The sequence below is a fragment of the Pseudochaenichthys georgianus genome, chromosome 6 (assembly GCF_902827115.2).
Source record: "Pseudochaenichthys georgianus chromosome 6, fPseGeo1.2, whole genome shotgun sequence".
In the NCBI taxonomy this organism is placed as follows: domain Eukaryota; kingdom Metazoa; phylum Chordata; class Actinopteri; order Perciformes; family Channichthyidae; genus Pseudochaenichthys; species Pseudochaenichthys georgianus.
The window spans coordinates 13,707,839-13,735,826 of NC_047508.1; the positions used below are offsets into that span (position 1 = coordinate 13,707,839).

A 27,988-nucleotide genomic window follows, 5' to 3' on the forward strand; every position below is an offset into this window, starting at 1 on the left:
AATTTATAAACAACGTAATTCTTTTTTTTCTTTTTTTTACTTGTAGTACTGATACCGTCCACTAGACTCCTAGTTACGTCGCGATAACATACATGATTTCGTTCGGCAGCCAAATACCGCGAAATAATCACAATAAACACCGGCTGTTATGCCTGCTGTGAATTTAAGTTACCGCTTGTAATTATGCCGTTACAAGCTTCAAAGCTGTATTTATCATCTGAATTTGGCGAAACAAGTTTAATATTCTAAAAACCAAGACTTTGTTTATTTGAAATCAGATGAAAACAAACTGTCACGGTCGGACCCTGCTGTGTTATCTATGATTACTATACGCTTTTCATTCATAATACCAGTGGGAGGGAGGGGGAGCGGCGCTGAGGAACAGCAGAGTGCGGGTTGACAGGTGTCTTAATGGTTAATCTCAATGCACACACATTTTCCGTGCTTTCCAATAGTTTAAACTAGTTTTATTCCACTGTTTATAACCTGTTCAATACAAACATGCCACTTGTAAAAATTAAATAACATTTCTGTGAATTGATATTTGTTTAGTGAGCTTTAGGCCGCAAGGTGAACCTCGAAGAGTCCTTTAGAAAAGAAATCCCGCTCCACAGAAGTGGAACTACATAATCTTTAGTTCATAAAAAAGAGTCATGCTTATCCACCAAAAAAAAGTTCGTCGCTAAAATTCCTGTCAATTCTTCTAGGCACGTAATTATTGGCTGAACTAGTCCCTTCAAAGCGTAATAATATCTTGGTCAAAAGTAGTGCCACGGTTCGTCACGTGATCGTGCTACACCAATTGGGTAGCTGCATATTGTCAACAGAAGTGAAAGATGGCCGCCTACATGGTTACGCTAAACCAGACCAAATGGATTCTAAACAGTGCTGTATGCTTGTTTTATGTCATGTTTTGTCATATGTCTTAATACGTCACTAAGTCCGAGGTATTTGCGTTATATACGCGGTATTTGTGAGAGGTTTTACTATCTGGGAACAGAGTTGACCATCGAATCAACATTGGCTAGCAGCGTTTATCAACCAACTCCAGCTACAACAACATTCCTGGGCCCTTTCTCATTTCATCAAATCCCCCTCCTCGACTCCTCGACTCCTCTGTCCTCTGGTAGTGACCCGGAAATGAATTTCAGCGCGCCATGTTGAAGGACATCTCATTTCTCTAAATGCACTTCGAGGACCGAGGATCGAGCGTCGAGGAGGCTCTCTGGAGGAGCTCTAACCGAGGATACACTGATGGGTCCTCCACGGCTCCTTCGTGGATGCATTTCCGGGAACAGAGATGTGACGCACGGCCGGACTTATCTCAGCCAATGACAGCTCTGCGTGCATCCCCTGGATATTATTTTATTAACTGCTTTCATCGCGACGCAATGTTTACAGTGAGAACAGCTGTGAGGTCCGTGCAGAAAGCAGAGCTGTGTGTATAATATATATCACTCAGTATAACAGGCATACTCTTTTTATTTGCTTTAGTTTAGTAGATATCTACAAAGAGTCGATATTTAAAAAAATTCTAAAACCATTTAGTGCTTCACATAATAAAATACACAACGGCTGTAGCCTGTTTTAGGAACTGTATGTGCGTGTGTGTGGTGTGTATGTGGTACAGTGTGTAGGTGTGTGTGGTACAGTCAGTGTGTAGGTGTGTGTGGTACAGCGTGTAGGTGTGTGTGTGTGTGTGTGTGTGTGTGTGTGTGTGTGTGTGTGTGTGTGTGTGTGTGTGTGTGTGTGTGTGTGTGTGTGTGTGTGTGTGTGTGTGTGTGTGTGTGTGTGTGTGTGTGTGTGTGTGTTGTACAGTGCGTGGATGCAGCGGACAGACAGGTCATTGTAGCGACCAGAGAGGGGAGAGGGGGGGGGATATATCCAGTCTCCGACAGTGTTACGTTATTATGAGAGTGCTCTGTTTGATTCTGAAATTGTATATATTTATATAAATATGTGTGTGTGTGTGTGTGTGTGTGTGTGTGTGTGTGTGTGTGTGTGTGTGTGTGTGTGTGTGTGTGTGTGTGTGTGTGTGTGTCCGCATCTGTAGCCTGTTATTGTCTCATTATACCGCACTGTGAATGAATCAAAGTAAATATAGAAGTGGTCATGAACACATCTGTCCATCAGACAGAGGGCTGCTGTGCCTCCTGTCATCATTAATGGACGTCTCTTTAAAATGACCGCTCAGAGGAGAGGAGTTCTCATTTCTCTAACCGCCTGCTGCTTCCCCTCCTCTCCTCGGTTCCCCTCCTCGGCTCCTCCGCTCGCATCTCCTGTGGGCGGGACTAAGTATCGAGGAGGGGAGTCGAGGAGGGGAGTTAGAGAAATGAGAAAGGGCCCTGGACTACCATGTTCGCATCGCTAGGTTCATTGGCTGAGCTCGTGGATTATTCCATTAGACTGAGGACTTTTTGTCTGTCTGTCTGTTGTTATTGTTACCCTGTACACGTTAAATGCACTCTTAAAATAAACATGACTTGATTTCATACATAGCTGCGTCCCAGAAGAAGGTTAACTTGTTACGTTAAGTAATTTAGATCAATAAAATGCAGTATTTATACCAATGACCATTGATTCATTTATTTACTCATTCATCATATAATAATTTGATGAATTACATTATTATTATTATAGATTATTATTATAGATATATATAGATTATATATATATATATATAGATTATTATAGATATATATAATATATTATATTATTATTATTATTATTATTATTATTATTATTGTAATATGATAATATTGTATTTGTAACTTCAAAATCAATGCCACTGTCATGGAGGGTGTACAGTCTGTTGATGTTGTTGAAGACCTGCAGTGTGATATTGGTAAAATAATCAACCTTTTCGTGCTTCACAGACGTAATATGCATGTAACAATGTTTGTGTGTTGATAATTTTGACTTTTTGAGACTTTCTGGTGCGTTTTCCTCGTCCCCGCTACTCGATGAAATCATGGCGGTCGCCATTTTTTCCAAATCTGTTTGTTGATACCGGTATATGCAGCTACCCAATTGGTGTAGCACGATCACGTGGCACTACTTTTGACCAAGATATTATTACGCTTTGAAGGGACTAGTTCAGCCAATAATTACGTGCCTAGAAGAATTGGCAGGAATTTTAGCGACTCCACTTCTGTGGAGCGGGATGAAACGATAACAGGGTTCTCCTTATGGCCTACTTATTAGAGGATGTTCCCTGAAAGATTGTAAAATGTCAATGAAGATGTCAGACTTAGTATATTTGTTAATAATTACATACAACACATGGAATTTGTGTGTGTGTGTGTGTGTGTGTGTGTGTGTGTGTGTGTGTGTGTGTGTGTGTGTGTGTGTGTGTGTGTGTGTGTGTGTGTGTGTGTGTGTGTTCCAAGTGAATCTGCGGCCCCCTGGTGGCCAGTACATACATTATGTGGCCCCCACCACCATCCAAGTTGCCCATCCCTACACTAGAGGAAAGGAAAAACCCCTAAAACCCCCCTTTCAGCTTTACCCATCAGGACCCCACACGTGTAGCCCTCCTTGGCTGAACCTTTAGTCCACATGGGTACTGTGGGTATGGACATAAAAGGAGCCCATGTGGGACGTGAGGTTTATTGCTCCAATGAGCACCCTGATCCCAGTGGGGGCTCGCATGAGGAGACATGTGTGGACGAACAGACAACCATTAACCTCATTATTTATTGATATAATGGATATTAAGTTTAATAGATAATGCATATTCATTATATATATTAATCAAACAACGAGGTGAATCTAATTCAGAGTCAACATCAATTTAAAATAAGCAATTGATTAAGCAAGATAATCAAAAACACATAGTTACAGATAAAAAAAAGAGACAACAAAAACAGAAGCATATGAAAGTCACATTTCAATACAGAAACTTTAGTCAGTTTCGTAACCAGATCAATTAAAATGCATTCACAACTAACATTATCTTTAAATTATTATTTAAACTTTGAATTTAAAAGCATTTAACAAGTGACATGTGTTCAGTGTTGAAGTCCAATATATTCCAAGCCCTACAGTGCAGAAAACACAATGCCCTTTTTACAATTTCTAAAGAAAGCATAAATAATATTATGAGAAATCTTTGAAAACCATATAACAATCATCACAAAGCATTTTTGATCTATTTTATCCTAGATCTACGAGGCAGCAACAATGCCAGGTAAGTTTCTTGATTATTCGTTTACAAAAGTTATATTTGAATTGATGAGAATTATCAGTAATTTACCATCCCTTCTGCTGAGCTGATCTCTGCTGTCTGATTTGTGCGTCTATCCCTCCAGATTTTGATCCCCTCCCTCACATTCCTGTGGTGGAGATGGAGTCAGAGGATGAAGAAGAGCCTGAGACTCCTCAATTTCCTCCTAAGTGAGTACACACCACTTCTTACTACACATTAACAGTGATTATACCATCATCTTTACACGTTAATCATGCACACATCAGTACAGGTAGAGAAGAGAACTGTAAACTTGTAAGGAGCTGACCTTTGTCTTTTTTTCTTTCTGCAGCGTTGTGAACTGGATAAAGCAAATGGTCCCTCAACCCCTTATACTGCCCCCTGGTGCCGTACCCTTAGAACCATCAACCAAGTCCTCCCGCTCTTCTCTGGACAAAAGTACATGCACACATATAACACAAACATTTAAATACACACCAGTTGACACATGTACCCACAGCGCAAACCTCCACACAATGGCATGGACAGTCATAGCTTTCAACTTACTTTAGTAAAACATTCAAACTTTAAAGGGATAGTTTGGATTTGTAAGGCACTTATCCACATCATTATCTCTACAGTACATGGCAGTTGGAAAAACAGACTACTGACACCAAAGCAAAGCGATGTAGTGCTGTGGAGGGGAGCAGCAGCGAAGGGTACTTTAGCCACTTAAAAGATGGCTTAAATATACACTATATTTCGAATAATTTCACCGCCTTCCCTTGCCGTCAGACAGCCTTTCAGACGGTGAACTGAAAGTTGTTATCTAATCTATCTTCAAAGCGCAAGACAAAAGCAGTCATTTTAGCCTGTTGAAAATGGAAGTATCTGGTCTACCGCTGGTCTTTAAGGTTAGGTTGGATTCACCCAAGTCACACTATGACAGAAACAAACGAACATATCAAGACAAAAGCAGACCAACAACTTCTGTGTTCTGCCATATTAAATGACTGTTTTTATCAGTAGCAACCTTAAAAAGAGCAACAAAGACAGCTTTAGTTCCTCATGTGTGTCTGACTACAAGGTTCACTTAAATTGAGTTTGATCTTTATACGTGTTTAAAATATGTTTAGCTACTGCCCCCATTTACAGCAGCAGATTGATAGCTTCAGTGCAGTAACTCCTGTCTGTTTCTCAAAACTATGGTCATGCAGACCTCCATTTACTTTTAAATCCAAATACACTTAGGACATATTCTGACTTTATTGGATGGATACTTGTTTTTGTATACTGAACTTCATGTCTTTCGCTTCTTACCAGTCTTGTCTCCACCATCTGAGTCTCTCAGTGGAATCTCATTGGATACTGATGGCAAGGCCCCAAGGTACGTTTTGATCCCCCACTGTCCTTTATGATCACTCTTTTTTACAAATGACAACATTAAAAATACAATTAACAATCTCCAAGGGAATATTTTAATCAATATTAAATGTATGACTGAGATTTCTACGCAAACAAATCTCACTGATGTTTTCCTTTTTAATGAGCTATTATAATGAAAGCGACTGTAAAGTTGCAGTACAATGTGTGTCTAAAGTGCACACAGTTCATTAGTTTGTCTCTCCACAGTATGGTTGGCTGGTTCATGGCAGGCCTGGGCCTGAAGATCCCTCAGCTTGCCGTTCAAACCAAAGATGATGCTCAGGTAATTATTTTAATATCAAACAAAATAACAGTTCTTTCTTCCTTCTCTTCTTCTGGTTTTTCAGCATGTTAATCTTTCTATAAATGTTTTTGTGTTGCTTTCTCAGGGTGTAGCTGAAGTTTTAAAGAAAGGTAAGTTTAAGTTTTCTTCACTACTGTGTTTGCCCGAATGCCACAATTCACAGTTCAATCAAGTGGATCTCTACATAACATCATATATTCCAGAAAGCGTGTCAAGTAACTGGAGAATAATAACACACATCTCTTTAATAACATGGGGTGGTGTTTTACTGAAGGCGTCGGAATATAATTATTTCTCCATTTTGAGTAACTCTTCAGCATCTTTGATAATATTTTGGAAAGTATTTTCTGTTGAAGCACCGTCTTGTTTTTCCCCCCATAGTTTTTGAAGAGGTGTTTTGGTCGGACGATCGGAGCTTAACTCAGTCCCTCTTCTCCTTCTGTTTCAGGGGGGAAGGCGCTCCGAGCCCCTTAAACAGCAGGAGGAGACGACTGGGGGACGCTCTGATCAACACACACACACAGAGATACACACATGCAGACGCACACAAGCAGACATATTGTACTGTTGGGAGAGGGGGGAGGGACGGGTGCTTTGCAACGTGCAGCTCTGAAACCGGCAGCTGTAAAATACTACAAGAATATAAAGATATATTCAACTCACCTTACTGTACTAGATACAGTTTCATATGAATGTATTCCAACATAATATGTGTGCACTGTTCTATAACTCGAAGGTGTTCTATCTATTCTATAGCGTATATACAATGAGGGCTTTTAGATGATACATTTGCACATTTTCTGTGTAACGCAGAAACATTTAGCCATTTATTTGAAACAACTGCAAGTTTCATTCACAACATTTTGCAGGAAGAACATTTGTATGCGATGTTACTGTGCTTTAACCTATGGCAATTCACACTTTATATTCATGTTGCCAATCTCACATCCATCAAAAGAACAATAGCAGTTCAAATAATGTTGTCCTGGTCATTAACTTAAGAGGATTTCAGCATCAAATGTCCAGTCTTCATTTCCCAATTCACAGTAATCTTGAAATAATTAAATGGCAGCTATGTTTATTTATGCTTGTGTTATTTGTGGGCAAAGTATAAACTATATCTGTATTTATACTGATGATAGGGTGTTTAGATGAAATCTAATAATACTGTATCTTAATTATATCCCCTAACCCATAAGAATCTGTTCATTATTGTACTCTTCAGTTTGGGTTTTGATCATGTAACAGTTTGAGTTAGCTTCCATTAAGGTCGCACAACACAAATGTAAGAGTAGGCCTATTTTGATCCACTTGATCAATTTATACAGCCTTGAACTGTGAAATGTGGCCTCGGGATGTGGTGTGGTGTTGTTTCAGAAGATTTTACGTTATGAAATAAATGTTCACTGTCATGGAGAGAAGTAGAAGAACACATTCATGTAATTACACACTGTACTGTAAGGATATACTGCAGGAGTAATAAAGATTCAATGTGAAATGTATGTGGTGGTCTTATCAATAACACCTTCCATTATCTCCATGCATCCTCGACACATAAAGATAAATTAAATCTGAATAAGCTGCATTGCAAACCCTAAACCAAATCTCCAACATGACCCACAAATCAACGCTTGTCACCTTCCCGTAGCTTCATCCAAACTCAGGCCTGACATGGTACTAGAAGACGTGGACTCAGACAACGAGGCACCGCAGAAATGTAAAGATCCGGCCACAGTCGCAGCCCCTAACCCATCAGTGACTACATCATCAACAAACACACAGCAGACACAGTCCGAGCCCGAGCCAGAGCCTGATCCAGCACCTTCAGACAGCGGGACAAAATCTCAAGAAGATGCTGAGACCCAGACGGGCCGCTGGACGCCGTTCATTGAAAACATCAAGAAGGAGGCCGAAGGTGTAGCTATGGCAAGCATGGAGCAACGGTAAGAGGGGTGGAGAACAAGAGGGTGGGGGTGGGCAGAGATGAAGTCTTTAATTATTTTTAAGTCAGATCCACAGGATGCAAATGCCCCCTATCGTATCAAATAATTGGAAGTAAGTTAATCCTTGTGAATCTATTTAAAAAAGTTACTCTGATGTCCTCAAAGGTCAAAGTTATTTTTGTCATTCAAAAATAATAACATCAATTATTACAATAATTATATACACCACGAATAACTTAAGTAAAGTCCTCAAAAATAGACAAAGTGTAGAGAGAAGACTCTTGTTGACTCTTTACCACGTTACTGACATTTCCATGCGGCCTGTGTTCAGTCTGCTGCAGGAGCGCTCAGAGATGGTGCTTATAGCTGAGGAGGTGGCAAGGACCGCAGCTGAGAATGCCATTAGACAGATGGCCAGTGAGTCCATCAAACTCTCCCTGGGGAGTCAAGACCTCTTGGATGAGGAGGATGAGGAGCCTGATGCTGAGTAAGAAGCGGTGCTCATTAGAGATTGGTGTGTTTTGGAATTTTGGCAATCATTGTGGGAAGTGATGTAACACTGCATGTTCACTGTGACCAGGTTGCAAGATCAACAAGAAGAGGAGAACGAAGTGGACCATCAAGGAACACAGTAAGAATTGAAATATGGAGTCTTCTCTGTCCTCAACCTCCTAGAAATCCCTTGTGTGATCAAACATGAGCGAGAGAACTCAGTGCATTTAGATCCTTGACTGAGGGAAAGTAGCAATACCATAATGTAAAATATACTTAGTAGAACAACTGCGTCTGCCTTCATTTGTAATTGTATGATATTACAGCCACATGGCATCTTTCAGAGCATAATTTAATCATGTTTGTATTTAATATGGTATAATATAGGCAGCATTTTAAAGTTGCATTGGGGACAAAGCTGATTTACATTTCCTTATGCAAGCTTCTATGGGGTATGTTTTTTCTAAAACGTATGCGAGGTGCAAAGTAACTAGGTTTCAAATATCAGATAAACAGGGCAACGTCCAAAATGTCCTTCCTAAGGTAGTTAATTAGAAGCATAAGTTAGCGTGATATGGAAAAAGTGCAGAAGCACAGCAGGCCTACCTGCGCACTACAATAATAACAACGGTGATTTAGCTGTCGGTCCCAAATCCCATGGGTTCTCGTTATGTGATCTTTGCCGCGCGCTACCTCAGCATGAGCACACTACCGTGCCATAGCAACCCCGGCTTCGCTTGGCAACACCCCCCCCCCCCAATCCCCTCTCAACGGTTCCCCCGGTAACAGTGTGCACCTGCTGCTGCGGTTTCACGTCTGGAGACGCAGGAAAATGATGGACGGAGATGTAATGGAAGATTTCTCATGTTGTTTTTCTAAAATCAGATAGTCTAGTTCGTGCTTTCGTTTCTCGTTGGGCCAGGACATTTATTTCGGCACGGTTATCGAACACCGCATGTGATAATTGACAGAGAAAGTGAGTATCTCGCGCTAACGTCGTTTTATGTAACACATTTTTACAAGTTTAACTATTATTTTCCCCAATATAATTACTATGTTGGTTTAAAAAGACAATTAGCGTTTAAATGCTTGTCTGTCACGCTAACAACAGTAAAGACTAACCACTAGCTAACATTGAGTAAAGTTAAAGTCTCCACATTTTTAAGTATTAATTGAAAAGTGGGCCAGGCTATGTAGATCATGTACATGTGTTTTGTGTTTTAATGGTTTCCGTTGTAACAATTATTTAGTAAAGTATAGGAAAAAAGAGAATAACATTTAATAATAAGCAGTAACATTATTATAATCCTAATGTTAAAAAACGTCTGTGGACCTGGATACACATGTTATCTAAATGTGTTGAAACATATGTCTGCTGCATACTTCAATGTATCTTAAACTGGCCCAAATGCAGCCAGACAAATAGACGTAAATACTATCAACAAGTGTTAGTACTTTGGGGAATGTCGGTCTGTGTCTGTGTGAAATATCTCGAGGTGCAAAATGTTCATTCTGTATTAGGGTGGGCTTTCAGCTCAAAATGTCAGTTTTTTTTAATCCTAGTGCATGCAATATCCATCTATTTATTACCTTTCGTGTCCTGCAGAAAGGAGCAGAGCATTTCTGAGGAGGCAGAGGAACCGACCATTAAGGAACCAGGTAGAACCAGGTTTTTTTTCTTCTTAAAATTGACAGTATAGTCCCCTCGAGGAAATATGATTGTTAAGAGTGACAAAAAGTATATAGCACGTTTAGTCTAAGCATAAACTTTCTATAATATTTCTATATTTTGTTGAACCTTCACATCTTATTAACCACTCATCAGGCAGATTTACGTATATTACTATAATAATATTACATCTAATGAAATCTATCATTAAAAACTATTTAGAGCCAAAGGAGCAAGCGAAGCCACAGTGGTCGTCCCCCTCCCCACCTCCAAAACCTGAACCAGTTAAGATCCAAGAGCCAGAGTCGGAGCCAGAGTCGGAGCCGGAGTCGGAGTCGGAGCCAGAGTCGGAGTCGGAGCCAGAGTCGGAGCCAGAACCAGAACCAAAGACAGAGACAGAGACCCGGGAAACCAACTCAGGAGCTGAGCCCATCACCCAGCAGCCGCAGAGGGCAAAGGAAGACGATCAAAGCAACAACGCTGACAACGCTGCTGAAAAAGTAATGTACACCTGGTGAACATGCACAGTGATAAATGTTTTACCTCATACGACTGCAATACACATTTCTAAATATTGTTAAATCTTCTTGCTAATGGCCAATTCCATTCTGTTAATGTAATTCATGTATTGAAGTATAACAGTTAAGGGAAGCTGAGATAAGGTTCCCTAAAGGGAAATACATTATTTTAAATATTTAGCCCCAGGCTCATTCAAATGGGGAGCTATTATACACAGATGTGTGATTCTTTTTGATGCCATATGCCACATCCGATCTAAACTGAAGCTCACCACTCCCCAGCCATTCTTATGCTTTGTGTTTTCTTTTCTGTGGAAGGAGGAAGCTACTGAGGACAGCTGTGGTGGTACGTTCTGTCCTATTTTGTTGTTTCTTATTTTGATTTATACGTGACTTTGGCTAATTAGCAGTTTGATTCCGGCATGCCTGATTGGCTGGTTGTGCTGTGTTGAACTCACAAGCTGCTTATCTAACTGTTGTCTTAACTTCTCTACATCCACACTACTGCTGGAATGCTGGATTTCATAACCTTTAGTGTACATGTCGCCTGGTGTGTGTAGGCCATGATTATTATTCCTCTTCTCGTTTAGACCAGGGTTATTATCATGACCTTTAAGGGAAACTAAAATGAAAATAAGGGGTTGAAAATATTCTCAAGCCAATAAAAAAACGATATCCTTTATTCAAGACTTAAAGTAAATGGAAATTATATGACTGGTAAGTTAGAAGTTAGCAATAGTTAATTACAAAAAGTTATTTTTTGTATCTATAATAAATCACATTATGTTCATTCCTTGTGCACTCAAATCCAGAATTGGAACACACCTGTTGCATTTGCTTTACAAATAATGTCTCTTGTCTTGCACAATCAGTCCATTCTTGTACAATTAAATAACAAGAACATCATTTATACAACCTTTATTTACCAAATAGCTGCATCTTACACATAACACAACAACATTAGACAGTAGGTACAACACAGAACTAAATACGTTTTATATGCAATAAAAACAGAAATATGTAGTTGTATTGTTGGTACATTTAAGTAATGCAGCTTGCATGGACCACTTTATTTCTCCGTCATTTAAAATCATTATAAGAGATAAAGGTGCTTGAGTGTAAGGCCTTAATGAAAACAAACAAAAACGTAAACTAAATACAAAAAAGGTAAACCTTTCCGAGAAAACTGAAAATTTCAAAACTGACATTGAAAATGTAAAAATAAAACAGAATAACAAATTCCAAACCCATATTATAACCCTGATTCAGGGAAGACTACATTGCTGTTTGACTGTCTACTGAAGCGCTCTCCCACCTTGCCTCTATCTTGCCTGACTGTCTCTGAACTGTCTCCTCTACAGCTCCAGTCAGCTGTGATGCATTTAAGAGCTGCCTGATGCGCCTTCCTCAAACCTTCGAGTGCCTGGGTAACATCAACGCGTTCTTCAAAGAGAACGGCATCTCCATTCCCAAAATACCCCCCATGCCTAATCTACCCACCCAGCTCTCTGACGTTACCAACTACTTACCCTCCCTCCCCCCTGAGTTGCGCCAAGAGCTCTCCCAGATCCGACTCACCCAGGTCCCCCGAAATATCGCCCAGACTCTGACCGAGCTTTTGCCCAAAAACTCTGACGGTTCAGTGGGCCCAGATCTGTCCAGTATTTCCCAGGGCATTTCAAACATCCCGCAGAAGCTCTCCCAGATTCCCACGCGGGTGCAGCAGTACTTCCTCAACGTCCAGAACCGCCTCAACAGCCTTATGCCTCAAGATGCCTAAGAAACAACAACAACAACAACAGCAAAAACAGAAGCAAGACAAGAATCAGCATGACGTGGAACTGAACCGGCTCGTCCGGCCCTCCCCTCTCTCTCCTGCTCATCTCCGGTCCCGCTCCCCGTCTCCATCCTCCCTCAACGGCAGCACCCTCGAGTTGCCCAATGTGCCATCCTACCCGCGCCTGCCGCCAATCGTCAGCCCCCCCTCAAAGCAGCTCAACTCAGTGTCCCGCCAGCTCTCAGGTCTCTCTAACCCGGCGTTCTTCATAGAAGACGACGAAGCAATAAGACCTGCAGGTGAATCAGCAGAAAGTGATCTGTGCTCTATCATTAGATTCCTCGAACATACCTAAACTCATCCATTATAAGTAAACTCATAATGTGTGGCAGGATTAGTATCTCTAAGACTGAAAAAACGTCTGATTGCTCGTAAACTTTATTTAAAATCATAGATCATAAAATCATTTAAACAAAGCACCGAAAATCATTATTACTGTAGCTTAGGCTTTAAAGATAAGTGCTAAGAAACTATTCCATTATGTCGTCAGAGGAGTACACATTTTTTAAATATACACCATGGCTGCCCTCCATTTCTTGTTAAAGTTTGTAACAAACTGTAAATATACAAGAGAAGGCAGCATGTTGACACTTTTTTTATATTTATTGAAGAAGACACAATTGTGCCAGTGTGCCATGAGCCTGATTAGCCAGACTCAATGTCTTACCAGGTGAGTAAGCTAGTCCTCTCGGCCTCCAGGACTGTTATACATGGCCTGGTTCTCAGGTAGATCCTTTTGAGGCAGGCCTACTTAGATCTAGGAAAATCTGCCTCTCTCTAACGTTGACCTGATTAGCCCAAATACACGTGCACATTATTTGAGATGCCGTTCACTAATCAACAACAAACATGTTTTGTCTTTAAACGTCTCCAGAGAGCTCTAGCCTCAGCCTTCGGCCAGCTGTCAATGTAGAAGATGTCGACTCCGACCATGAGAGAGGAGGTGAAGGAGGAGGTGGGGAGGGTCAGAGCCATATCCCCCAAATCCTCGGCCCCCAGGACCCCAAAATCACAACCCTCACTGTCCCTGTGACCCCTTCAGGATGTCGCCAAAGGTGAGAAATGTTCACATATTAATATCATATGCCTATCATTTTGAAAGGCTGATTTTGGATATAAACAAGTACATGCATTATAATATGTTTCTCTCCCCTCATGCTTCTGATCCACAGCAAAGGAGACAAAGAGTAAGTAACTATCTTGTTAGTCTTAAACTGTTTTGTGTGTTTGAGAAGGATCTACTGCCCCCTACTGTCTGCTACAGTCTGTACATCAGTGTCCTGCAGAAACCACATGTGTGTGCTTCAGAACATCTGAAAGGCCTTTATTTGGTTCCAAGGTTGTGAAATCTATTCTGCACATCAACAACAGTTCTAGTTGACAAAAGGTCACACACCACGAGACCAGCACAGTCTGTCATGTGAAACTATTATTGTTTGTTTCTCTTGTGATGTTCTGTTCACTTTTGCACAAAACACTCACAAACAGCGGATCAATTACAACAAATATACACAAACAACTACATTTGATATCATTATTAGTCATAATAATGACTACAAAGAGACACCGAATGACTGCAGAGATGCAAAAAGATCCCATCTCAAAGAGTTTGGGTATCGAGAGGCCCATTTACTCATATCCGTCCATGCATAGTGTAGATGATACCTTCACTTGTCATCCACTTGCTATGCCTCTCACAACCCCCCCCCCCTTCTAACCATCCCTGTTTCTTAACATTTCCCCTTTCTCTACCCTGCTCTCATCTTCCGTATCAGCAGTGGGAGGAATCGTAGGAGTATATGGACTAAGATGTAAGATATTAACCCTTGTTAAACACTGTTTTAACCTATCTAGAGTCCATGTATTGTTTTATTTACACATGCTGTCCAGTCGATCATTTATCCATCTTTATTCATTCCCCCATTCAAATGTGTGATTTGCTCATTTAATCAGTATTTTCATTGCAAATTAATTAATAAATCATAAATAGCAGTAAGAAAGTAAACAGTAAGCATAATAGTCAGAAATCAAGCGTATTTGTAATAATGTAAAGTCATTTACAAATACTATCATACATGATGTACAGTAGAGCCACATTACATTGAATTATATTCTGAGAATTTGAAACAATGATTTAACTAAAATACTCCTGTAAATGTAACAGTAGTACCCTTCACTCTCAAAGTGAAGATGATGATGAAGAAGGAAGCACCCACATCAGAGCCTGGCCCAGCCAGTCCAGCCTGCACAGCTCAGAAGACATGTGAGTGTTACACACACACACACACACACACACACACACACACACACACACACACACACACACACACACACACACACACACACACACACACACACACACACACACACACACACACACACTCACACACACTCACACTCACACACACACACACAGACACACACACACACACACACACACACACACACACACACACACACACACACACACACACACACACACACACACACACACACACACACACACACACACACACACACACACACACACACACACACACACTGCTTCAGGGCCGGCCCTAACCAGTTTGCTGCCCTAGGCAATATTTTAGCTGGCGCCCCCCCCAAATGCAGACACTCACAATGACTCACGCATGCACGGTTGTGGCATGACCACCAAAACAGAAAGATATGGACACAAGATGTGCGCAACTGTATTTAGTATCCTATCCATTTGAACATGATTTAAGTGGGGGGTGGACCTACCCTCTTTTAGGGGGGACCTAACCTCCTCTAGGGGGGTCCGGGGGCATGCTCCCCCGGGAAGATTTTTTTTTTTTTACTGTCATAGTATTTTATACCTTTTTGTCATATATTCTCTTATTTTTTATAACTATAATGATCATATAAAGGTGTGCCTTTACCTCACTGAGCTGAGGTTATCAGAGCTTCTCAGTCTTTCAGGAGAGAGCTCTCTAAAGCTTAACACAAATACAAAATTAAAACCTATAATTGCACACTAAAACCATTATTTAAAAAAAAAAAGAACAATTTCACATAAACCTCTGGTTTTTACTGGGGCAGTTCAACTTGATTTGGGGGGTGCGTGCGCCCGTTTCCCGTTTATGGGCGCTGTACGCAATATAGGCGTAGTTAGTGTAAGATAATAAGATGTACTTTGTTGATCCAAAATCGGGAAATTGTGTTGTTATGAAATCTCAAAAAAAATATATTTTTAATATCTAACTTTTTTTTTTCTCCCCAATTTTCGGCGCCCCCGATGGGTTGATGCGCCCTTAGCATTCGCTTATACTGCCTATGCCGAGGGCCGGCCCTGCACTGCTTACTACTAACTGACGTTTTGAGTTTTTAAATAAAGTGCTGACATGCAGTGTTGAATGGACAACAATGCAAGTGTATTCATCTGTTTTTTCCTCAGAATGAGAGAGCGGCCAGCATCGTCAGCCAGTCAGACCAGTACGGTGGTGAACGAGCGTCTCCAGGAGCTGGTCCGGATGTTTAAAGACAGAACGGAGAAGGCGAAGGAGAAACTCATAGACCTGGACAGCTCTGATGAAGACAGCATCGACCCCTGTGAGTCCCTGCCCGCTTCTCTCTTTCACCTTTAGTAACCCTCGGCTGATTTCAGTACAGCTCAAAACCTTGCATCCTTACACACAAATGTTTCTGAGACTATAGGGAGTGTAGGTAACCCATGATTTCTTTATTTACACCTTTTTAGCACACTTTTAAATATATTTTCCCTATATGAAACAAACAATGCAACATTTCCAAACAAAATGTCGTTGTTTTGTATTGATCAAAATGTAAGGGATTAGAGATTAACATTGCTATAACTACATTTAAAATCATTTTAACATGCAGTCTTTCTGATGGTGTGATTAGTTATATGATTGATTTGTTTCACAATGGGCTTCCTAAATGCACAACTTTCATAAAAACCAAATGTTGGAGATTGATTATGTACATTTATATTATATACTAGCTGGACAATTGCCTGTCACATGGAGCTTTTTTAAAGAGATCAAGGTAACATTAAACAAAGAAATAGTTTTTCATTATCTCACATATATTTTTTTGTCCAGCCTGTTTCCGGCTGCTGGCCATGTGTATCCTCAATATACAACAGTACACTTTTAGTAATAAAGAAGTTGCGCAGGTCTACAATTGGATGGTTGTGAGACAAAATCAGCAGTTTACAGTTGAAAAAGGGAAGTGTGCACACTACATCTTTACAAGTTCCTGAGTATTAATCGTTTCAATAAAAATGAGGGTGGAAGCACCATAACATTAGGCAAAGTAGGAGTCACTTTAGGAAGTGTTTAACATTACAACGGTTTCAAAAAAGAAAAACCATGAGAAAGACAGTAAGCTACAAAGGTACAAATAAGACGCTTTTTAAATATATGTTCTACAGTCACTTTGACTCATATATAATATTTTGTCTTTTGGCAAAATGTAATGTTAAGCTGTGGAATAACCGGTAAAAACTGAAGTGGTAGTTTCCAGCTTTTCATTCTTTTAGGAGCTGTGAGGCAGGCACCTATAATGTGTACATAGCTCCAAAAAAGAGGTGTCATTCATATTCATATATGATACCTTTGATATGTTCATTCAAATTGACTGGTAAGATATTTGTTGATCAAGAACAAAAAAATGGTGGTCCATCTGGTCCATGCAGCGTAAAAGAAGTACAGTTACAGTTCCTTCATTCTGAAACCTTTTTGAGAAAATACGAATGTTCCAGATCATATCTTATTATCTCTCTTACGAGTTTTTCTGACTTTCTCCCTCTCACCTCCCCTCAGCTCCTCCTCAGACTTCGACTGCTCAGCCTGTGGTCGGAGGAGAGCAGGAGGAAGAGGCAGGCCCCTCAGGAGGAAGAGGAGGAGGAGGAGTGGAGAGTGGAGTGGAGGAGCAGCAGTCTGGCCGCTGCTGCAAGGTGAAAGCTCCTCGGTGGATATTCGCGTGTGTGCACTACCGCTTCCCTGCCAGCATCGACCCTTTCACCAGTGAGAACCCAGCCGAATCTCCCCCCCGCTGCTCTACACTAGAAGCTCCTTTACCCAACTCACAGACTAACACTTTTTAAAGTTCTGACATGTATTGAAATGAATTGAGTGGTTTACTGCTCATTAGTAAAGAACTAAAGTGTGTTCAGTGTGTTTATATGCAACCAGAGTGTAATGGTTTAGCACTGTGGGGTTTGGGTAAAGATGAATCTACAGTACTGTCCAGTTACATGCACCTGTCTTCTCATTATCTGTCATTCACCCCTTCATCTTCCCTCTTTCCCTTCATTCGGAAGGACTTAAGGAGCTAGTTCATTCTCCACAACCAATTGTTCTACTTTGGCATAAAACAAAGTTCTGTATAATCCACATGTTGCTTTTTATCACAGATCCTATCCTGCTTGCTTTTACGGCTGTACCAAATTCCTTATTTTTGTAATTAACACAGTCTGAAGTTTCTGGAAATCTTTCCATCACAGTATTAAACTATCCTACACAAGCCACCTCTACAGATAGCATAAGTATAAATAGCTTCAGCGTAGCATCATCTTGATCTGCAACTGTGCAGAAAAACCCAGGAAATAAATACAATATATATATATATCGATTAAGAATTTAAATGGTTAACGTTATAAATTAAGCTTCAAACTACTGTACATTCATATTCATGCTCTTTTTCCATCGCTCTGTAGTTACTGGCATATCATATGAGTGCTGGTTGATTTCAGTCTCTCCTTAGACCCATCTCCCTCCCTCCCTTGTTCCTCTGCCTCTCTCCTCAGACTTGATGTACGTGCTGTGGATGTTTTTGGTCTCTTTTGCGTGGAACTGGAACGCTTGGTTCATCCCGGTGCGCTGGGCCTTCCCCTACCAGACCCCCGACAACATTTACTACTGGCTGCTGACCGACTACCTGTGTGACCTCATCTACATCCTGGACATGACCATCTTCCAGCCGCGCCTGCAGTTCGTCCGTGGAGGAGACATAGTGGTGAGGGGGACACTGGGAACATGATAACATTTTATTTCACACAATTGCTGATTGTCTTCGGAAACATCATGCCTTAATGGAACTTTAAAAAAAATTAAATCTTTTTAACAAATTATTTCACTTTAAACTGAATTCAACCGAAAATCAGCTTGAAAATATATTGTTTCAAAACAGTAATGTTAATGTCATAACTGTTAAAAGGCACAATAGTAATTGAAAATACAATTTGATTAATTGCCAAGCCCTAGGAAACATTATTTTATTGTGAACAAAAAAAAAGAACACATAGCTAAGCTTTGTTTTTAAAGGAAATACAACGTTTGAGTATTATTCATACCTGCAATCTGTTTTTTTATTACAGTGTGACAAAAAAGAGATGAGAAAGAATTACATGAAAACCAAACGCTTCAAGGTAAGTTACTTGAGTTGAAATAAAGTAACATTTGAAGTGTTTTTTGCTTTACTTCATTTATTTAATTAGGTGCTACATTTCTATTTTTCAGTTTGACTTAGCCAGCCTTGTTCCCCTGGAGATCTTCTATTTTAAAACGGGCATCAACCCTCTGCTTCGTTTACCCCGGTTGCTGAAGGTGAGCTTTATTACTGCTTTAATAAACCACCAAGAATCCTTTCACATAAATGCACTACGCTACAAACAGCGGACACTGAGGATATCACATCTATTTTCAATACAAAGGAGAAGTTAACTTCCAGGGCTCTGTTTATCCGCTTTGAAAAATAGGAAGTCAATTATTCAGTTATCAATTAACTGTTAGAAACGCCAATTTTGAAACTAACCATTGTTTTGCCTCCCCAGATAAACTCCTTCTTTGAGTTCAACGAGCGTCTAGAGGCCATCTTGACCAAAGCCTACATCTACAGGTCAGCTGCAGCATATCTCACTGCCCTTAAATGAATCCTCTCTATATCTCTGTTGCTGTCACGGTGTCTTCCTTCCTTCTTTGAGATGAGCAAACAGATTTGAGATGTTCTGTTTATTTAAATTCTTTGCTTTCTGTCTCCCAGGGTGATCCGCACCACCACCTACCTTCTCTACTGTCTCCACTGTAATGCCTGCCTGTACTACTGGGGCTCTGCCTACACAGGGCTGGGCTCCACACAGTGGGTGTACAACGGCAAAGGCAACAGGTCAGTGCCATTAACCCATTCACACACGGACCACACACACATTACTTTTTTTAATGACTATAGTAGTAAATGAATTCCATGATTATTAACGTGTTCATAGAAATATGTATATGTAATTTTATTTAATAATGTGACAAACATTGTAATTGAGACACAAACAAATCAAAAAACTACAACCCTGTACTGCTACATAACATCTGCCCCTGGTGGCGAGCATCTTGTCAAGCTGCTCCACACATGCTGCAGAAGGTTTTTGGGACATTTCCAAAACATTTGAAAACTTTTAAATATTGATTGCAGAAATCAAATCCTATGTGAAAATGTGGATGGTTTTTACCTGAATCAGTCGCATATAGTCACTTGGTCTATTCTAGTCCCATATGTTGGCATTTATTTAACATCTTATCAAGTTATCATTTTGAAGACATTATCTTTTCTCTGTCTCTGTGTAATGCCTCCCGCCATTGTCTCTGCTCAGTTACATTCGCTGTTACTACTTTGCTGTGAAGACCCTGATCACCATTGGTGGTCTGCCGGACCCCACCACCCTGTTCGAGATTGTCTTTCAACTCATCAACTACTTTGTTGGAGTCTTTGCCTTCTCAATCATGATTGGGCAGGTAGGCCGTTCACACATTTTTCAAGCAAACACAAACTCCATTGCGAGAGCGAATACAATGATACACTTAATCTTCTTCCCTGTACTGTTTTGCATGTAGTTAACTTTGCTTTTAAGTGCAGTGTTTTTCTATGTACTATCTTTCTACATTTTGTATTGATATTATTTTTCTACACCTTTAAGGGGAGTTCTAGATCTTATGCATTCTTATGTGTGTATAAAAAAACAGAGACACCTGCCACAATTGCATTCCATTAACCTCTTTGTGCAAAATGGTGTTATGTTTGTCAGATGCGGGATGTGGTCGGTGCAGCCACTTCAGGTCAGACTTACTACCGCACATGTGTGGACAACACCATTAAATACATGTCCTCATATCGCATCCCCAAAGACGTGCAGAACCGTGTCAAAACCTGGTACAACTACACCTGGCAATCACAAGGCATGCTGGGTAAGGAGAGCATGATCTGTGCACCTTCATTCATCTCTTATACACGTCACATTTCAGTCAATCTGTACCTCTCATTATCTGCCCTCCAGATGAGCAGGAGCTGCTGACTCAGCTGCCAGATAAAATGCGTCTGGACATCGCTATAGATGTCAACTACTCCATCGTCAGCAAAGTCGCTCTTTTTCAGGTAAAAACACATAAGAAGAATACAGTACTCAATACAGTATATTCTTAAATCTACGATTCAGTAAGACAGACATGGTTTAGTTAGTTTCTAATCTTGCTGTGAGACCAAGTTGTGCTGTATATAGTCATAAAACGGCCCAAAAAAAAAATACATTTGTAAATTATAAATCTTTACAATTGTTCTTTACATTTTTTTTTATATATTTCTACATTTAATATTTTATCAATTTATGTATATATTTTATATCTTTTTATTTACTTTACATACTGTTTTCCCCCCCATTTATGGCACTGTTATGACTCCATAGACAGTACACTTGTGATAAAGACAGCCACAAGAGATCACTACTTTCTCTCTTTTCGTCCTCCATCTTGACAGGGTTGTGACAGACAGATGATCTTCGACATGCTGAAAAGCCTTCGCTCAGTTGTCTACCTGCCTGGGGATTATGTCTGCAAAAAGGTACAATGCAAACTTATTTGTTTGTAGAAAGTGTATGTGGCAACTTTTCTTATCATTGTTGCCATGTGTATTGCTCTGTCCCTCTTATGATCGGCCTCTTCTTCTCTTTATATTGCTCAGGGGGAGGTGGGTCGTGAGATGTACATCATAAAGGCGGGGGAGGTGCAGGTGGTCGGGGGACCGGATGGAAGGACCGTGTTTGTCACTCTCAGAGCGGGATCAGTCTTTGGGGAGATCAGGTGAGGACATTTATCAAATCATTATTACGTACAGTTCTTGCCTATCTAAGTTGCCATCTCTGACAATCATGAAGTGTGATTATTTTTACTTTTGTTCGAAAACCTTTGGATGAAATTCATAAAATGTTATGTTAAAAAGTCCAACTGACTTATGGCAAAGTTAACAATATCGCTTTTTAACCATAGTTTCTGTGATTGGCAGTTTGCTTGCAGTGGGTGGGGGTAACCGGCGCACAGCAAATGTTATCGCTCATGGATTTGCCAACCTCTTCATCCTGGACAAGAAAGACCTGAATGAGATCCTGGTGCACTACCCAGAGTCCAAGAAACTGCTCCGCAAGAAGGCCAGGTTAAACATCAGTGCACCACACAGCAGCAATTATCATTATCTTGAAACCACAACAAAAAAAGACTTGGCCTACTGCCTTGTATCTGTCCTGTAGATATACTGAGGCCTCCGAAGTAGAGTTATCCAAGAGCTTTGTTGCTTTGTCTGCATGTATCACACCATTACTGATGTCTGTTGCTGTCTCAATCACAGGAAGATGCTTACCAAGGGAAAGAAACCTGAGCCCAAAGAAGAGCCTAAAGGTCCCCCTCAGGCCCCGGCAGCCCCTGTAAGACCGGAAACCCCCAAACTGCTGAGAGCAGCCCTGGAGATGGCAGAGAGATCCACAGGACTTAAAGGGGCTCTGGCTAAAGTCAAAAAGAAGACCAACAAGTCCAGTGTCTCATTACAGGTAAACATACACCTGAAACCAAAAGCAGATGTATGTTGCGTCTGTAGATGCATTGACCAAAAGAGGGCATTAGATAACGCCTTCTTTGTATATCAAACCAAATATTTTAGAAAACTCAAAATGTTATGGTGGTAACAAACTTTTATTTTACAAATCTTCAAAGGCCGTCTCAATTTTGTTCCTCCTACTCTGAGCCAGAAATCTTCCCAAACATCTAATTATTCAATTTCATTCCTATCAATTTCCTTTTTCTTTTCTTTTAACACATATTTCATAAGATAATTCCTAATTTACATAATGGTTATCCACATTTTCAGAAATCTTTATACAAAAAATAATTGTCTTGACCTCTTCTCCTCCAGCCCTCCGTCTGCTCCTCCCTGCCTCCTCCATCTCCCTCCTGCAGCTTTGGCCCTGACAGAGACGAGGACACACCGTCACCTCTCTCCACTAGCTCTGCCACATTTCGCTCTGCCTCCCGTTGCTGCAACAACAACAACAACAACAACTCTGCGATGCCTCGCTCTGTGTCACAGTGCCACGGCGATTCGGAGGAAATGCTCACAATGGACCAAGGAGAGGAGAGTGTGAGCGAAACTGAAGGGAACGAGGGTGGGAAGAGGAAAGAAAAAAAGTTGTGATAATTATTTAAAGGACAAAGCAAGAACTGGATAACAATCCTGAATAGGAGAGGGGAAATTGGTGTGATGGAAATGGAGATCGCTTTAAAGGGGCCCTATCATGCATTTATGAGCTCTGGTTTCAGACAGAGGGTGAAAAGAGGTGCTGCAGCACAGGCAGTGGGATGAAAATAAAGAGCTTTTTGAACATTAAAGCATGGAGACATGTCACAGTGGAGGCTCAAAATACAAACATCAACCTAAAAATGAGCAAAATAGGGACTCTTCAAAGGGAAAAATAGAGGAATATATGACATAAACTGACAGAATGGCGGTAATAAAGAGAGAGAAGTGTTGTAAATGAACATGTACAAAACTGTCACGTCTTGATGTCAGCCTGATCTGCCAGTGGGAGTTGTGTGGGACACAAATATTAAGGTAGTACTGTTTTCTTCTCTGACCTACAATGTGTACAGTTTAGACTTGTTGCCTGCTATATTTTGACTTTTGTGTCAAATGTCATCGACCCTGATTCTCTATTAGTTGCTTTTTTAGTTTTTTATCAACCTCCACACACTGTGTTCATATGTATTCTTGTCATTATAAGATCACCAAACGTAGGAGCAAGGCTTCCCCACCTCTTCAGACTTAAAGCACATTTTCATAATCTTCTGAGTTTTCAGTACAGATTTCAATGTAGCTATTCTTTTACTTCTTGCTACATCTTGTCTTTCTGATACAAATGTTTTTGCTGTTGTTGTCCGCTGACTGTTCACAGATTATTTTGTGAACTTGAAAGAACAATCTGCCTTATCTGTGTTGTTATTTACATTTGTGTTGTGTTGTGTGAGTAGCTTGCTCTGCTGATGTTTTCACAAGTTGGTTTGAACAGCAGAGACCTAGTGAAACTGTATTTCAGGTTTTAACATGATCATCATGTTTTTATTGTTTGTTTTGTACAATATTGTATATATATTTGTTGTTGGAAATGTAGCTGAATCACATTTCAATGTAAATTCACTGCAGTGTCACAACATGTACATAGATTCTGATAATAGTAAATGTTTAATCTGTGCTGTATAGCACACATTTCTTTGTGTGATTGTTAAGTTATTGATAGAGCCTCAGGAATGGGGCCGTAAACCAGCTAACCATACTGCCAGACAATCTGTAGAAAGAAATATAAATGTATCGTTTGCAGTGTGTGTGGTTGTGGGGTGAGAGACGAGTGCATAATGGACTCAAATGAGTGTATGATAATGCCCTTGATTTTGTCACTGATGTTTCCCTGTCTTTTGTGAATAAATGACCTGTTTCTGCATATTTGGTCTGAGTTTTTCTGTAAATACTTGCAATGACCATCGAACATACCAAGTTGTGGTACTTAGTGATGGCAAAATGAAGCTTTGAATGAAGCATCGAACCACTTGGACAATTGTGTCGGAAATAGGTTCATTTCCCGAAGCTTCAGTTACAGCGACCTCTCCTGGCAAAGTGCAAGGCTGCAGTGGGTTTAACTTTGCCTTGAAAAATATTCGATGCTGTTACAGCCGCTGCCTTCCTGGGACTATTAACTCTGTGTGTGTGTGTGTGTGTGTGTGTGTGTGTGTGTGTGTGTGTGTGTGTGTGTGTGTGTGTGTGTGTGTGTGTGTGTGTGTGTGTGTGTGTGTGTGTGTGTGTGTGTGTGTGTGTGTGTGTGTGTGTGTGTGTGTGTGACACGTTCTCACTCCCATCCCGTCACATATTGACGGACGGTCAGGGCCCCTCCGTCGCTATATTACGTACAGGGTACCCCTTGCCCGTCAGGCTTCTACGGGCAGGGCGTCCCATATACCTTCATTGCGGACAGCGGACCCCTTGACCGCCAGGCTTCTACGGGCAGGGCGTCCCATAGACCTTCATAGACCACGTGATCAACAACCTTCGTGTTATTCTCGGTGGAAAATGCCTATTTTAAGGTTAATTTGGCCATTAAAATGCGTGTCATTTCGTGCGAGTAATGAGTTTTTATTTCTGATTATTTGTGCAGTACATGTACATGATGTTTAGTTTGCTAGTTATGACGAAGATTACTTCATGAATGTGTACACATGGTTGCTAACGTTTTTTTGGTGGAAATGTGTTTTTTCACAGCAAAGTCACCCTCTGTACTTGGACTTATTGGGAGAATCTAAAGGCAAGAACATCCCAAATATTCATTTAGGTCTTTATTTTAGACCTTTAGTGTTGCCGTCTGTGAGGAAAATACATGGGGCTCAGAGCCTCGTATTTTTAAAATCTTTTTTTCCTTCTAATTTGTTATTCTTTTCAAAATAACACACTGTTATTTACTCACCAATAACACACAATTATCCTTGCTTTTATTTATTGGTTTAATTCCATAATCTCGGGCTTTTTTGGCGTTCGTCAGGAACTGAATTTCAAAATAAAAATAACCGGAAACAGACGTAGGCATTTCGAGCGATTACCCAAGATCCTCAGCTACGCTGATTGGATGTTTTAGCCGCAAAGCATGCTGGGATTTGGTGTTTATATAAAATCCAGAAAACATTTTTAAAAGAATACAATAATACTTAATTCCGAGTGCTCTTGCTTTTCTCTTTATAAGTCATCACATAACGGCATTGTAATACACGGTTCGGCTGCATTACATATTACAGATCTGCCGTAGTTCTTTATTGATAGAGCCCTGATGCAGAGATGTTCACAAGCCTTTTTTTGCAAGTCCAAGTCAAGTCTCAAGTCTTTGGTCACGAGTCCAAGTCAAGTCTCAAGTCTTTGTGGGGTGAGACTTGATCAAGTCTCAAGTCTTTGGTCACGAGTCCAAGTCAAGTCTCAAGTCTCTAAAAAAATAAAAGTCTCATGTCTCTTCTGGTTGTAATAAGCCTTCTATTGTCTGCTGCTATCCAGTCTGTTAAGAATACTGCACAGCTATATCTAAGAAATTCAAAGCATTTACTGTGTTATTATACACTCCTATATCTATTAGCATACAGTATCAGTACTGATTAGTTGTTTGTTATATGATCACTTTAAACAGGCTATTGCAATGCAATATGAGGACAAACATCACACACGCTAAATGCAAACAACTTATAAGCAAAACAATTCAGAATCAGAAATCAGTATCACAAATACTTTATTAATCCCCCACAGGGAAACTGTTAAAAGTACTTAAAAGTGGGTAATGATTAACGTTACCGACCTTTTTTATGTCATGTCAAGAGTTGGATGTCAACGCCACTCAACTCAAACAAGTGTGACAAGCAATTCACTAATCTTTTCAAATATTCAGTTACAAAGCTAGTAGCAAGCTAAGTTAACATTACATAGCTGATGCTGAGCTAAACATGTTTGCTAACCGTCCATATGCGTAATGAGCCCGGCTAAAGTAACTGGATGGCCTACCTGCCTGTCAGCCTTCCATCTGGGCACAAACATATCTCGTGCCCTCATTGGTCATGTGCGCGTTCGTGTGTGTTGGAGGAGGCGGGCTCTATAAGGAAGTAGCAGCCTCTAGCAGATTATCTCCGGTTGTGTATTTTCAAATTCTAGCGATCTCGAGCCGGTTTCTCTCAAATGTACCTACCCCACCTTTAATACGCCAAAAATAGAAAACACAATGATTGTTCACGAGTCCCAACACACGAGTCCAAGTCGAGTCTGAAGTCTTTTGGTCACAAGTCCAAGTCGAGTCTGAAGTCTCTAGGCTTGTTTGAGACAAGCAAGACCTGCGCAGACCTGCACAGTTGCGATCAACGTCTTGCTCGTGCGTTGCATGATGGTAGTCATTTTGTCCGACTTGCTCTGGAGGCTCGCCCACATGAGACTTTGAAATCTCGCGGGACAAAGACGCCCGCAGCCTTGAGAGCGAGGCGAGGCGAGTTGGCGCAGTTGCTCTCCACGAGCTGCGGAAGCGAAATGCTTGATGGGAAACGGCTCGCTGGTATCTCGAGCTGAGCGCTCATTGGTGGTTTTTACCACGTGCTGCTGATGAAACTCTCCAATTGGCTGGCAAAAGTGTGTTGTTGTTTTGTGTCAGTTTTACGTCGCCACATCCATTCCCATTTTTCATCATTGTTCCACAATGTTTATCATCATGAAATTAATATCTATATATTTTATACTATACTGCTTACCGTTTTCATACTTTATATATCTTAGCATATTCATACACACTGTTCATACTGCTCACAGGCTGATATCTAGTGTATTCATACCCCTCACTGTTTATTCATCATTCAATTCATTCTATATTTTATTCTGTAGATTGTGTACATTACTTTTCACTTTACTGCTTGTTGCACCTGGTTAGAAGCTAAACTGCATTTCGTTGTCTCAGTACCTGTAATCTGTGCAATAACAATAAAGTTGAATCTAATCTTGAGCAGGAACAAATGTATTTACTTAGTACATATCTGACATTAACGATTAAACACATGTGTGCATTCTTTATAAATGCAAACCGAGTCAAGCCGACTCCGGAGGTGGCGGTATGCACCTTAAAGTTGTTTGCAATCCGCCAAAAAACCGAGAGAAGAAGAAGAAGAAGAAGAAGAATGCGAAGAAGAAGATGAAGAAGAAGAAGCCGACTCGGAGCTGTCCGACTTCAGGCGAGCTTTTTGACACCTCCCCCGGCTGCGATCGGCTACTCTCGTCTACTTTCGAGGCGAGCCGCAATGTGTCTCAAACAAGCCTTCTGTGTGTGCGACTTAAATGCGACTCGAGTCCGAGTCGCAGACTCGAGTCCCCATCTCTGCCCTGATGAGAAGACCTTTGGAAAAACTGAAGAAATGCTGCCGAAACTGAATACTTGACGTGGATCATAAATATATCAACAATTAAAAAACATCTTCAATTTCTCTTCACACAATACGTCTCCTTGCAGTATCAACACTAATTCGGCTGATTTTTACATTTGATATAATTCATAGATAGGTTATATTTACACCATAATGGTGCACAGCTGATAGAAAAGGACTGTAGTTTTTAAAGATATTACTGATTTGAATTTGATTGAATTTTGAATGTAAGAATGTAAATACTGAGTCTGAAATAGTATAGCAATATGCTGTGAAATTATGTGAAAGCATGAATAAAACTACACATCTTCAGATGTTGTACATAGTGTCCTACACTAATAA

At 40.5% G+C, this 27,988-nt stretch overlaps 1 protein-coding gene across 1 annotated transcript in view; it reads left to right on the plus strand.

The window, feature by feature from the left end:
• Positions 1-24,121, plus strand: part of LOC117448283 (cyclic nucleotide-gated channel beta-1-like) — a 31,040-nt gene extending 6,919 nt beyond the window's left edge. The window contains exons 5-37 of the mRNA XM_071203399.1: positions 4,165-4,189; positions 4,311-4,395; positions 4,539-4,645; positions 5,510-5,573; positions 5,819-5,894; positions 6,001-6,025; positions 7,564-7,858; positions 8,190-8,345; positions 8,439-8,489; positions 9,957-10,009; positions 10,242-10,519; positions 10,856-10,883; positions 11,899-12,301; positions 12,462-12,613; positions 13,249-13,429; positions 13,547-13,561; positions 14,150-14,185; positions 14,539-14,637; positions 15,793-15,947; positions 17,183-17,386; positions 18,169-18,377; positions 18,739-18,789; positions 18,881-18,967; positions 19,195-19,259; positions 19,404-19,526; positions 20,005-20,146; positions 20,437-20,596; positions 20,686-20,783; positions 21,162-21,245; positions 21,366-21,484; positions 21,687-21,833; positions 22,026-22,224; positions 22,587-24,121. Of these exons, the coding sequence (XP_071059500.1) occupies positions 4,165-4,189; positions 4,311-4,395; positions 4,539-4,645; positions 5,510-5,573; positions 5,819-5,894; positions 6,001-6,025; positions 7,564-7,858; positions 8,190-8,345; positions 8,439-8,489; positions 9,957-10,009; positions 10,242-10,519; positions 10,856-10,883; positions 11,899-12,301; positions 12,462-12,613; positions 13,249-13,429; positions 13,547-13,561; positions 14,150-14,185; positions 14,539-14,637; positions 15,793-15,947; positions 17,183-17,386; positions 18,169-18,377; positions 18,739-18,789; positions 18,881-18,967; positions 19,195-19,259; positions 19,404-19,526; positions 20,005-20,146; positions 20,437-20,596; positions 20,686-20,783; positions 21,162-21,245; positions 21,366-21,484; positions 21,687-21,833; positions 22,026-22,224; positions 22,587-22,865 (4,251 nt within the window). The 3' untranslated portion in view covers positions 22,866-24,121. The remainder of the gene's footprint in view (positions 1-4,164; positions 4,190-4,310; positions 4,396-4,538; positions 4,646-5,509; positions 5,574-5,818; positions 5,895-6,000; positions 6,026-7,563; positions 7,859-8,189; positions 8,346-8,438; positions 8,490-9,956; positions 10,010-10,241; positions 10,520-10,855; positions 10,884-11,898; positions 12,302-12,461; positions 12,614-13,248; positions 13,430-13,546; positions 13,562-14,149; positions 14,186-14,538; positions 14,638-15,792; positions 15,948-17,182; positions 17,387-18,168; positions 18,378-18,738; positions 18,790-18,880; positions 18,968-19,194; positions 19,260-19,403; positions 19,527-20,004; positions 20,147-20,436; positions 20,597-20,685; positions 20,784-21,161; positions 21,246-21,365; positions 21,485-21,686; positions 21,834-22,025; positions 22,225-22,586) is intronic.
• The last annotated feature ends 3,867 nt before the right edge of the window (positions 24,122-27,988 follow it).